Below are 13,144 nucleotides of genomic sequence, written 5' to 3'. Positions count from 1 at the left end.
AATGTTAAACGCTTCAGTGCTCACCGTGCTCAGCATTTTCATGGCTATATAAAATCAGGCTGAGAAAAATGAGTGAGAAGTTAGAAAAATATCACCAGTTATTTTGGTTATATATGAGAACATAAATATTAAATAATTAAGTTTACATTTTAATTTCCAAAGACAATATACCTAGTGTATATAAACATATGTACATTTATATAACATAAACCACATATATGTTTATAAATGTATATACAAGAGAAGGTGAGAAAGAGAGAGAGATTTTGAAATGCAAAGAGAGGATAAACCCCATTCCCCCTGTTCCTTAGTATGTCTTCTCTTTAGAGTTCTAATTGGGGATAATATTAAAAAATATTTAACATCCACTATACAAAGCACAGACCCATCAGACAGACACTGGCTGTAAACTGCTTAAAATTTGTCTTGGTTCTAATAAGCAAAACAGAGAACTGCCAAACCAATCCCCAGCCAGCCTCAAGGAAAATGGAAATAAAAGGCAAAGGTCATTTAATAACTCCTGCTCAATTATATACCTGTGTATGTAATGTACATAAAACATCCTCATGGACATGACCTCACTTTCCCAAGATTGTACTAATCTCTGCTAATTCTTCTCTTCTTTAGCCATTTTAGAGGAAGTCAGGTATAGTGATTAAAGACAGAAGAAATAGTCATTATATCTATCATCTAAATCTATGATTTCTCTTGTACTTAATGCTCTATGGGTAATCTATTACCTTTGTTTATAGAAATTTAGGGACAGTTCTTTGAGATCTGTGTAGGAAGCTCATAATAGAGCAAGCTCATCATCATTAATAACCAGCAGTTGGCTAATATTGATCCAGAGACTAGTACCTGTCATAAAAATAATTGTGATATACTTTTCTCAATTAAATCTTTCTTCTTCATGGTACCTAAGCAACAAGTGCACTTTCCCACATAGCAAGTTATATTATTTTTCCAAAGCAGATTTCAAAATATCTAGATAAACTCTGATATAAAATTCTCTCACATTTGCCTAATAACTCAATTTTATACTTCCTAGAGGTAAATAGTATATAGCAACATACAGTTATTTAGGAGAACTATCGATACAAAAAAATTTAAAAATCACAGTGGAAAAGAAACAAGGCAAATCTGTTAATCTAGAGCCCCAAACAGCATTTGTGAAACTCAGTTAAGTAGCATGGGGATGGAGCACTGGGAATTTGACCCTGAGGCTTCCTCACCTTACTCCTCTGGTCCTCAATTCTCTTCTTTCCCAAAGAATAAAGATACAAAGTTGGGTGATCTCTAAGGCCTTGTAGGGCCAACCATCTTTAAGTAACCCTTTTCCAAATGTTTTCCTAAAAACTCAAAATATACCTAATCAATGTAGAAGAAATGAGAAAATACAATAAAGCAAATAGAAAAAAATAAGAATTGAACACTTAACCACTTAAAGTTAAATACTTCAAAGTTTAACACTGTTAGCATTTTGGAGAGTATTATTTCCAGCTTTCTCTGTCATTATCCACATACACTTTACAAAACAAGGATAATACTATCTATTCACTATGTAATCTGCTTTTTAAAATATAATTTGTTGAGTATATCTAGGTAAGAAGTTTACTGATGTTGCATTTTATTTTGTCACTGATCAAAGCACTCTATTTGTAATTTAACCCAGAAGGTAAGCCTCTGAGCCAGGTTTCATCATCCTCACTTGACTGATGAGAAAACGGAACGAAATGAGGTTAAACTGACGTCCAAAGTCACACAGCTAATAAGTGGTATGACTGGATTCTGCCCTGGGGACCTGGTTCCAGAGTCCTCAGGGCTGACCTCAAATCATCCTGCCCCACATTTCAGTAACAATCCGAGCCACAGGAAGCAGTGAGCCATGTGAAGAGCCTGGGGGTGGGAAGGGAACATAAAGTACCAAAGTCTTGCTGAACCACGGTGAGCTGGGGGCAAGGGGTCAATAGGGTCAGTGGGATAAACATGGGACACATCATATTTGATGTCTATCAGGACTTGAGTCAACCTTCACTGTTCACTCTTTATGACTCACTGTAACCTTTTGGGCTGGAAACAATGAATCACAGTCCAGAACTGCTTAGCTGGAACTTCAAGGGAATAACCTGAATACTGAGGACATCTAGTTCTTTAAACTACATCGGCACTTTGCAGGGAAAATGGCCAGCCATGATAATTAGTTCACTTCAGGCAATAGACTCTGTTGCCTTGCTTATTCACATTTTGGAGGCAGAAGGAGGATGCGAAATTTTGAGAGAGCTTCAGTTAACAAAATAATTGTACAAATTCTACACAACCTTGTATTTATCAGTTTAATATATAGTTGCTAAATACAACATCATGCAGAATGATAATTTTATTGATTTTATTCTCATAGAATAGACTTTAACAAGAATGTCATCTTTATTTTGCAGTCTCTTCTTGATTTATATTTCCCCTTTTCTCTTACCTACAGACAAGAGCTCATTAAATAGCCTATTTTGTCCTTAGTAATATAGTTCAAGTATCCATTTTACATACTCCAGCCTAAATGGGAAAGACATATTATGAATTTTCACCATGCAACTCTCATGGAAATTAAGAATGAATGGGCATTAATTGCTGAAGAATGAGATCCTTATTCTGCTAATTTTGTGATAAAATATTCTAGTAAAAAACATTTGTCATCTCAATGAAGATATACTAGATAAGTCAAGATATATCTAAAAGCTAAGCAAAAGGCAAAGTTGCTGTCAACTTGAGGTGTCCGTGATGATTCTGGAATTCTTGTGTTCCTGAGTTTTTGTTCCTTCTAGCAACTCTGTGCAATGTGTCTCCTGGGCTGTGTCTTAGCGCTTCATCAATATTTCATTACATTTTTGATTTGACACACCTGAATGGATAATAACACCAATGAACAGACATTTTGGCATAAGTGCATTATAAGCAGAGGTCACAGGGATTTATTTTTAAATAATTTTGTACTCAATGCCAGTGGAGCACATCTTCTGAAAAAGGCTCTTCATCTTTAGGTCTGGAGAGATAGCATCAATAGCTTTTGGAAAAAATGGTCCTTTGCCTACTATTCTCTTTAAACTGATTAAATTTTCAGTTTTATTTCATATAATTCAGCTTATTCCAACATATTAATTTAACACATGTCATCTGTCAAGCACTGTGTTGCTTCCTAGCACAAAGCTGGATGAACCTATGATCTGTGCTTGATCACAATTTCAGCAAGGTGGGGGAAGAAGGAAAGTGGATAAGCGTGTGAATATATCAGATGAATAATATGATAGAGAGAAGGGACAAGAAGCACAAAACAAATAATTCTTTCTGTTGCCAAGAGAGAAGTCATGCTTTTGGCTTTACAGATAATGACTAAAATAATACTTTGGATTTTTCCTTATAAATCTGCTCAGTAAGACCATTTCAGTAAATGGCATTCCCATAAACCCAGTTGTGACACCAGAAACCTATGTGTCATCCTTGACATTCTCTTCCAACACCTCCCACATCCAGTGCCTCAGCAAGTCCTGGCAACTTTACCTGCAGACTATATCCTCAATCCATCCACTTCTCTATTACCCACTGCTACTCCCTAGTTTAAGCTGCCATCGTTTCCCAATTGAATTATTGAAATAGTCTCTCAGTTGGACATCCAGTGTCCACTCTCACTCGTTCAAAGTCCATTTCTACACAGAAGCTAACACACTTTTAAAAAACACACATCACTCTCTCGAATAAAATCCTCTAATGGCTTCTCATTGCACTTGAGATAAAATCTAGTCTCTTCTCTATGGTTTACATGATCTGGCTGTTGATTCCTTTCCAACCTCAACTCAAAACACCCTTCACCCTGCTCACTGTGCTCCAACCATGCTCACATTCTCTTTTCTTCCTGAACATGTCAAGTGTTTGTTTCTTTCTTTCCCCCAAGGCCGCGGGGACTTTGCATGTGACGCTAATTAAGCCTGCACTGCTCCTCCCTCGATCATCACAGGGTTGACCTCTCATCATTCAGGTTTCAGCTCTTAGGTCACCTCCTCAGAAAGGCCTTCCATGACAATCCTGCCTAAAGCAGACATTTGCATCCACGGAGCCTCTGTTTTATCATACTGGTTTATTTACTACGAGCTAAAATAATTGGGGTTTTGTTTTTGTTTATGTTTGTTTTACCAGTGTTCTGGAGAATATAAGTACAATGAGATAGGCCCCTTTGTTCTTGTTCACTAGCCCCACAGTAGTGTCTGTCTAAATAAGTACATGTGAATGCAAGAATAAATAAATGGATGGTTGAAATCTACACTATTTGTTAAAAAATTCCATAGCATGATGTATGTTGTATGGATGCCCAGACCCTCTTTGCAGAGCTGGTTTGTCTGCAAGTATCCTGTTCGGAGGTTTAGATTCACAGCCCCAATTGGGTACAAAGTCCCTTCAGTACAGAGGGGAAGAGGAATATATTTGGAGAGAAATCTGAGTTCCAGGCTTGAATTTGCCAATTTGCCAAGTTTTTCTTGTATAAATTCAGGTAAGAAGTGGCATAGTGTAATGAAATGAAATGTAGTGAGTGAGGCATTTAGGCTCTGGAATCGATAAGACACGGGAGCCGAGGATGAATCTTGGAGCCATTAGTTTTTAGGTAGCTGTGTGGCTTTGGGATTTGTTACTTAACATGTCTGAGCCCCAGTTCATTCATCTATAAAAAATAAAAGAGGATATTCTTCATATAATTGCTTGAGGTTTGACTGAAATAATTCTGGTGAAATTCTGAGCACCCAGGAAACAGTAAGCTCCCAGTAAATGCTTGTTATTAATGTTCTTGTCTGACAGTTTCCTCACCTGTGTAATGAGTCTAGTAATTCCTGTTCATAATGGAAGGTTTCAATGTGTACTTGATGGGAAAGGAACTTAGAAAGAAAAGAAGTTTAAACATGTAAACCATGGCTGCTTAAATCATTGTATCAGCCATTTTGGAAAGACTTAATTATGCCTTTGTTTTCTTTTGCTCAATAAATATTTACTAAGAAGCATCTATGTCCTAGCTATTGCATTAGGTGCTGGAGGTACACGAGTGATCAAGGCACTGCACGTGCTTCTAAACAGCAAGTTTATAGTTAGGGAGACAGGGAAACATACTGGTAACTGTGATACAGAATGAAGAGTTCTTGGGGGTATAGTAAGAGGCTTCATTGGAGTTTATAGAGAAGGCAGCTATGCAGCATAGTGGAGAGGGGTCAGGCGGAGATGACCTCCTGGAGAAAGTGATATACTCGAAGGAAAAAAAAGGGCCAGTGTAAGTCAGTCAAATGAAAGGATGAGACTCAGGGAAGAAAAAGCATTTCAAGAAGAGGAAACAGAATACATATAAATAATCAGAGTGGAGAACAGGCATAGTGGTACTAGAGTTTGGGATACAATTCAGTAGGATTGTCTTTGAAAAGCACATGGTGAATTACCATACACTGTTATGTTATTCATCCAGATAATAAAGGTGAAATTCATATATTTTCTTGAAATATTTTTACAAAATTATTGGAAGTTAAACTTATTTCTCAAATAAGCGTTGATATTCCTGTATTTCACTGTGGTGTGAACTATGTCATTAGTATCATTAACCCAGAAGTTATTTGGATAATTTAAAACTTCTTTCTGGACACTGAATACTAAATTACATAGAATTGATTAATGAACTAGTTGTTCAGCCTTCCACTCCATTCTGCCTGTATACACATTTTAAGTGAAAAAGAACAAGAAATAGATTCATTTGTTATTTATACTTACCTAAATCTACATTCTATTCTTGTTGAGCTTAGCAATTAAACTTCTAATTAGTTTTCCAAAATGGAGTCATGGTTTTATTACTTACACAAATGGAGAAAATATAGGTACCAAATGTAAAAAGCATTAAACTTTTCTTAAATTTAATTGAGACAATCAGGGTTTGTGTGCCAATAATGTAATAATTTTCCATATGCAACAGGGGACCGCAAAAGACAGAACTAACAAAATCCCTTAGGAAACTCACCATCATTCCTCAGTATTAGTGGTGTGGGTGGCCCCAGGACCTTGTGGTTTGTTACTGTATTTGTAACCACGCAGGTATAATTCCCAACATCAGACTTTTCTACTTTGGCAATATATAGATTCCCAGTCTCTTGAGAAACGAAGCGGCGATTATCCTGATAGGAAGGGTATTCATTGAAGATCCAAGCATAGCTCAGCTCTGAAAGCAAAGGAATCATCATTACAAATATGCCTTCTGGCATTGGAACACTACTGTATTCATGATAGAAATGGTCAAGTTAGAAATTCATACTGTTGCCCAATGGTCCTTTTTCAGCCTGCTATTAAATATAAATAGGAAGTAATCATAATCCCTTAAGCATTTTACCAGTACTCGTACTGTCAGTCATTAAGATTTTTATTTCAAGAGAACTAAAAGGTACTCTGATAGTTGATTAAAAGAAGTCCAACCTCTTTAAGTCAAGGGAATAACCATTTATAGTTTAGGCATGGGCCAAGCACTATGCAATACTTGCTGAGCTAATGCTCAAATTACAGACCCAGAGAGTCGATAATTTTGATATGGTAAGGCTGGAAGCCACCCTAAAAACTATTTAGATCACTTCTTTCATTTTATAGATAATAATCATTATAGTGCATCATAGCACCACATACTTGCATAGCACTTTGTGGTTTTCAATGCATTTTACAGTTTTCCATTAACTGAGAAACTTAGGCACAGAGCAACAAAGTAACTAATCCAAACTCTTAGTCCTACTTAGGGACAGAATAATTCCTGAATCTCAATTTATTCTTCTCCCAAAGCCTCTCACTATCAATGCTAATTCTTACTCTTTTCCTACTTGTGAGGTTGAACTATTTTTTCATTATTTGTGAGATGGTGGTTTAATACTGCAGCAAATTCTTCCTAATGCACACTGACTGACTGGTTGGTTGGTCCCAAATGTAAATGTGTATTTAAAAATATTGGCTGAAAAATTTATCAAATTCATAAGGGAGTTGAGTATGAAATAGCAGTCCAAGAACAACTGTTTTGCAAATACTTATTCATCCCAGAGTGCCAGTGGGACAAGTGCGATAGGCAGCCATACCTTAAAACGTATGTTTTAAAGTTCTAATTTTTCTGAAGAATTAGGTAAAGGCTTTGTGAATGAGCATGTGACCCCATGCTTTCAATTTCAGAGAAGAATCCTAAATGACAGCGAGCTTAAATTAGATTTGCTGCAGTGAACTGTTGTGCTCCAAGGAAATCAAACTTCTTCAGCTCCAGGCATTCCATGATTCCTTTCTTTCAAGTGTGATCTCCAGATTTGTCCAAAGCTGGAGAAGTGATATACTAGCCACTGGCACTGATTAGTTAATGTGCCCCATTTTATCTTCAAATGTTACTTTGGTGGGGAGGGGGAGCAACCTGATGCAAAAAAAGACTCTGGTTTCAGAACCAGTTCGCTGAATTCTTACAGGTCTCTCTTTAATAGAACCCTGGGCAAAAGTTCAAATGTATGCAATGTCCTTGGAAAATGGCAGAAAGACATCAGCCTTTTATAGAGAACACTAATTGTTGTAAAAGGCACTTTTGTTGTATAATACTTAGATGACTCCTAAGTGTAATTGACCTCAATAACCAGATATGCAACAGGAAACATATTCTGCCTTAATAATCCACTGTTTACATACAAAGGAGGGGTCATGCAGATTGCTTTCCCTTTATCACTGGATTATAACATTTCCACATGTATTATTTTAGAGAGATATAATTATGTTTATATGAGAATAGTTAATCATTTTATTTACACATGTGCCTGTAATTATAAGTAACCCCATGCTGATGTCAAGAGGATACTCAGTATAAATAAGCAAGTGTTTCCCAGCAAGCTAGTCACTTCCTCAAGAAACTAAAATCCGGGGGAGGAAAGGCCCTATAACAGGTCGTGGGGAAGTTCAATTTGTATGGGAGTTTTTCCATAAAAAAACAGGAGATTTTAACAAACAACAGAGCAAACAGCACAGTACAGTGTACTATTTACTCAATATGGTGTGTGAGTTTTGGGCAAACCAAGTAATTTCTGGGCATCTCAATTTTCTCATATGAGCAATGAGGAGAACACTGTCTGTCCCCTAATTAGCTATAGGAGAGTTTTAAGTATAAATTGCCATCTCCAAAATCACAAGGTAGATGTTAGAAAGTAATTTACCAGCACAATATTAATCAACCCACACCCTCCGAGGAGAGTTGTAATCAAATACACGAAACTGTGTTTTCTTTTTCTAAAGATATTTTTCAAGATTGTTGCTAGTGGCCAGTGATAGCAACCTCTCTGAATCCTGTGGGACAAGGCAACTAGAAAGTTGTATGGACCATGGATATCAGAAAAAAAAAGACATCTCCTTTATTATTTTTCTAATTTATTAGAAATCTATTAAAAAAAAAAAAGACCAACATTCAAACCTGTATTGCATAAGGGAAACCATTTAAACACTCTCACTTTAAACTTTTAACCCATTAAGTGGGGATAATAATAAATGTGACACAGGTATGTAGTGAGGATTCTTTTTTTTAAATTTAATTTTATTTAAATTCAATTAACATATAGTGTATTATTAGTTTCAAAGAGGTAGAGTTCAGTGATTCATCAGTTGCATATAACACCCAGTGCTCATTACACCATGTGCCCTCCTTATGACCATCACCCAGTTACTCCATCCCCCACCCACCTCCCCTCCAGCAACCCTCAGTTTGTTTCCTATGGTTAAGATTCTCCGTAGTGAGGATTCTTTTATGTGAAAGCACTCTGAATCATAAGCACATCTGAATCATTATAAGTTGATCATTTTTTTTAAAGATTTTATTTTTATTTATTCGACAGAGATAGAGACAGCCAGCGAGAGAGGGAACACAAGCAGGGGGAGTGGAAGAGGGAGAAGCAGGCTCATAGCGGAGGAGCCTGACGTGGGGCTTGATCCCATAAGGACGGGATCACACCCTGAGCCGAAGGCAGACGCTTAATCGCTGTGCCACCCAGGCGCCCCGTAAGTTGATCATTTTAAAACTAAAAATAAAAATCATACCCAGTTAACATGCTGTATGGCTATTTAAAAATAAGTTAATTACTTTGATTTCACTGCTTTTGTGACATAAGTGACTTAGTGCTTTAGCAGGAAGATAAGAACAACCTTAAGCATATACTGCAGCATTTCCTAAACTGTGGTCCTTGGAATATTAATTTTTTTGTTAATAGAAGTTGTCTCCCTCCCACCTATCCCGAATTTAAAAGGGTTACATGATCAAATGACTTTGAGAAGCCCTAGATTAAACAAAGCTTAACAGATTTTTAAATTTATCCTTTCAGGGCTTGCAAGAGATTTTTAACATCCCAAGGTTCCTCAAATTCTTTAGAGCATGTTGAAGCACACAAACTTACTTCATCATAAAATCTTCCCCCTCCCCACAATCCCCTCTACACACCTACCGTTTTTCTAAAACATGTCTTAATAGGTCACAAAACCTATGTTGGGAAACCCTGGACTAATGGCAATGACTTCCATTCTAGAAACATTAAGTATAATATAAAGATTATCAACTCTATTGCTTTAGTGTGGGGGGGATTGTTAAGTGACTCTAAACAACAGAAAGCAACAAAATGCTGAATTACAATTGTAATAAGCTTCCCAAAATGTAATAATAACAGTATAACCATTTTCCATGCTGTAGGAAAAGAAACAAACCAGTTGCCAAAACAGTCTCAAATGGATTATGCTAAGGACCGTAACTAATATCAGTTGAACATGTGACCTTTGTAAATACAGTTGAGTCCTAAAGTGAAAAGGTCATTCAAAAAGTCTTGACTGGTACACTGGTGAGGTCATATTGAGTAAATGCTGAGTCCTGTGAAAGGGGGACATCTCTATAAAAGATACCAATTTATTTTTCTTTATAGCAAATGTCACTACCTGTAAATACTGTATTTTTATTTGTCCAGGACAATTAGGAAGGAGCACGAGAAATATAATGTAATGAAAATGGAGACATCAATGCAGGTAAAATGAGTAGTAAAGCTAAAAATTAGCCAATAGATCACTTGTCCTTTATTTTAAAGATATGAAAAATCTGAAGCCTACAAAGGATAAGGTTGGAGAGTCAAAAAAGTGGCAAAGTAGACTACAGATGGTCCCAACTTTTGATGTTTTGACTTTATGATGGTATGAAAGTATGCATTCAGGAGAAATTATACTTCAAAATGTGAATTTGGATCTTTTCCTGGGCTGGCGGGATGCCGTCCTACACTCTCTTGTGATGCTGGGCAGTGGCAGTAGCCACAGTTCCCCGTCAGCCACGCCATCAGGAGGGTCCACGATTGATACGCTTACAACCATTCTGTATTCAGACACCCTTTCTGTTTTTTTGCTTTAAATACAGTATTCAATAAATTACATGAGATATTGAACACTTTATGATAAAATAGGCTTTGTGTCAGATGACTTTGCCCAAATGTAGGCTAATGTAAGTGTTTAGAGAACATTTAAGGTAGACTAGGCTAAGTGATGATGGCTGGCGGGTTAGGTGTACGAAATGCACTGTCTACTGGTGAGGGATTAATTCGGATGTGACCCCATCCTAAGTTGAGGAAGATCTGTATGTAATAATCCTTCTACCTATACTCCCATTCCAGTGCTCCCTTTAGGAAGCAAATAAGAGTTCTTAAAATTTGAAAGAAAGGAGCTAGTACTATTCTATCACTCCATAGATACTCTAGTTTTCCCCTAAGAACTAATGTCTATTTTTATCAGAGCAAAAGATTAATCCATTGGGTTACATGAAATGCTACCAACATTCTGAAAAATAGAGCCAAGTAAATGAAACAAAATAAATTCTCATGTGCTGCAATGAGCAAAAATGTATCCCACTCAGTTTGATTTCCTCAGGGACTTCCATGCAATATTTATACTTATTCAAACTTGACAGATTTCTTTTGATAAGTTTTCACACACTAATTGCTCTGGAAGTGACAGACAGTTCCTGTCCCATTGGCAATTTGTAACAACTCAGTGAACAGATACTTGGAATACAATATTTAATAGATGTGTGAAGCGTCTGATGCTTGGTTGAGAAAAATACTGAGACTAGTGATACTTGTTAAGGAAGAAGGACCTAGTGACGGTTTTCTGACTTGTAGCATCCAAATCTACAGGTAATTAACTATAAAACTTCATCCTTACTTGGTTCTTTTTTCCACATCTTTGGGCCAAGATTGAAGAATGCCGGGTTATTAATTTTCAAATAAGACATCAATCAAATAATTTTCGAATTTAAGTATTCATTGAGCAAATTCACCCTGTGATCAGAGTCCTTTGGATGGATGCTCTTAACGTGTTCCTGCTGCTAATTTCTTTCTAGTGCGACGTTATGCTTCATGACATTCTGAGTCCCGTCCCAGGGGTAGACAAATGTCAGTTTTCAAAGATGCCTTTCTTAATCCTCAAAGTTTCAAATGTGAAAGGAACCTTAGTATGACCCTGTCAATTTTACAGACCAGGAAACTTAAATCTGGAGAAACTACATGCGTGGATCATAATCACACATTTGGTAAGTGGGTAGTCACAGTATTCAGAAGAGCTGATTCTGTTAGGAACCCATATGTTCCTCTCTGAATTTATTTTGGAGTTAGAAAAGATCAGTTTTCCTTATCTGTAAATTTCCTCATCTGTAAGTGAGGGAGTACAACTAGATGATCTCTAAGTATCTTTCAGCATTAAATTCCACAATTCTCTATGTACAACACTAAATCCAACATTCTGATTTGACAAATGAAGAAAGTGGGGTCCAAAGATACCTAGCAACTTGCTAAGAATCACATAGGTGGTTACTGACAAAATCAGAACTAGAACTTTTTTAATTAAAAAAAACTTCTAAGTAATCTCCACCCCCAATGTGGGGCTCAAACTCACAACCTCAACACCAAGAATTACACTTTCTACCAACTGAGCCAGCCAGAGCTAGAACTTCACACACACACACACACACACACACACACACACACTACACTACACTACAGTTATTTGAATTAAGCTCTGTTGTGTAGAGGAAAGATAGTAGAATTAACAGTCAGGATATCTGGATTCTAGTCCTTATGTTGTAGCCAATTTTTGCTTTGATAAATTATTTAAATAGCATGAGTCTCCTTATTTTTAGATAGTTTTATTAATACCTAGTCTACTTATTGTACAGTGTTGTGAAGTTGAATTTAAACTGAGATGATTCTAAGCAGATAAATGTGAAAAATGTATCTTAAGTAATTCTATAGATAAAATGGGTTAGATGAGTACATCCACTGGTTTACTTCTTGGCCAAATATTTACTAAACACCAACCTTGCACAAAATCACTGAGCTCAGCTCAGCAATGGAAGTGAACACAGGGATTAAAACCTGTGAGTAGTTTGCTTGGGCAAGGGGAAAGAAGGCATAACCCAGTTCCAAGATCCCTGGACTTGTTGTCAAAATATGTAGATTGAGTCTTGGCTCTAGTGCTTATCAGCTAGAAAGTAATTTCTATTTTATTCCTTAGTTTTCTCATCTGAAAAATAGGAATAATAAAAAGAACACTTGCCCTGCCCAGTCACAATGAACATCAAACATGTTTATGTCAACTTTTAAGACTGTGTCTTTGTTTTTGTTTTGCTTATAAACAGATTTATAAGTATTTTGTCTATGAACTTAAGGAAAGGGAGATGTTACAAATTTGAGTAATGTAAGTAATTTCAGAGAAAGTAAGAATGGTACCAGAAAAGGGTAAAGGGCTGGAATAGGACAGATATGTACCTCAATTAAATATGAGACAGACTAATGGGTATTGAATACTTACAATGATGACCATGGCCCTTTACAATGTAGGTTCTGAAATCATGCCTATGGCTGAAAGGACCCCTTAAACAGATGCTTTGTAGTTCAGAGAACTTGGTTTAGACAAGTCTGCAGCATCAAGCAGGACTTCCCGGAGCTCAGAAATCGTTTTTCATGAGTAATTTGTGCTGGGTGGAGCAGGGATGGCCTGCATCTGTCAGTTGGAACACCAGTTGCTACTCCTACACCCGTGGCTGACACAGATAATTGACTCT

At 36.7% G+C, this 13,144-nt stretch overlaps 1 protein-coding gene across 8 annotated transcripts in view; it reads right to left on the bottom strand.

The window, feature by feature from the left end:
* The window catches only part of LOC113256632 (contactin-4), an 877,814-nt gene that overhangs the window by 167,762 nt on the left and 696,908 nt on the right, over nt 1-13,144 (bottom strand). For all 8 annotated transcript variants that reach the window (XM_057311891.1, XM_057311888.1, XM_044385021.3 and 5 more), the window contains one exon: nt 6,032-6,229. In XM_057311891.1, coding sequence (XP_057167874.1) covers nt 6,032-6,229 — 198 coding nt within the window. The remainder of the gene's footprint in view (nt 1-6,031; nt 6,230-13,144) is intronic.

Source organism: Ursus arctos, unplaced genomic scaffold (genome assembly GCF_023065955.2).
Source record: "Ursus arctos isolate Adak ecotype North America unplaced genomic scaffold, UrsArc2.0 scaffold_14, whole genome shotgun sequence".
Lineage (NCBI taxonomy): Eukaryota > Metazoa > Chordata > Mammalia > Carnivora > Ursidae > Ursus > Ursus arctos.
The sequence above is the reverse complement of the archived record's forward strand: the minus strand, read 5'-3'. Positions and strand labels throughout refer to the sequence as shown.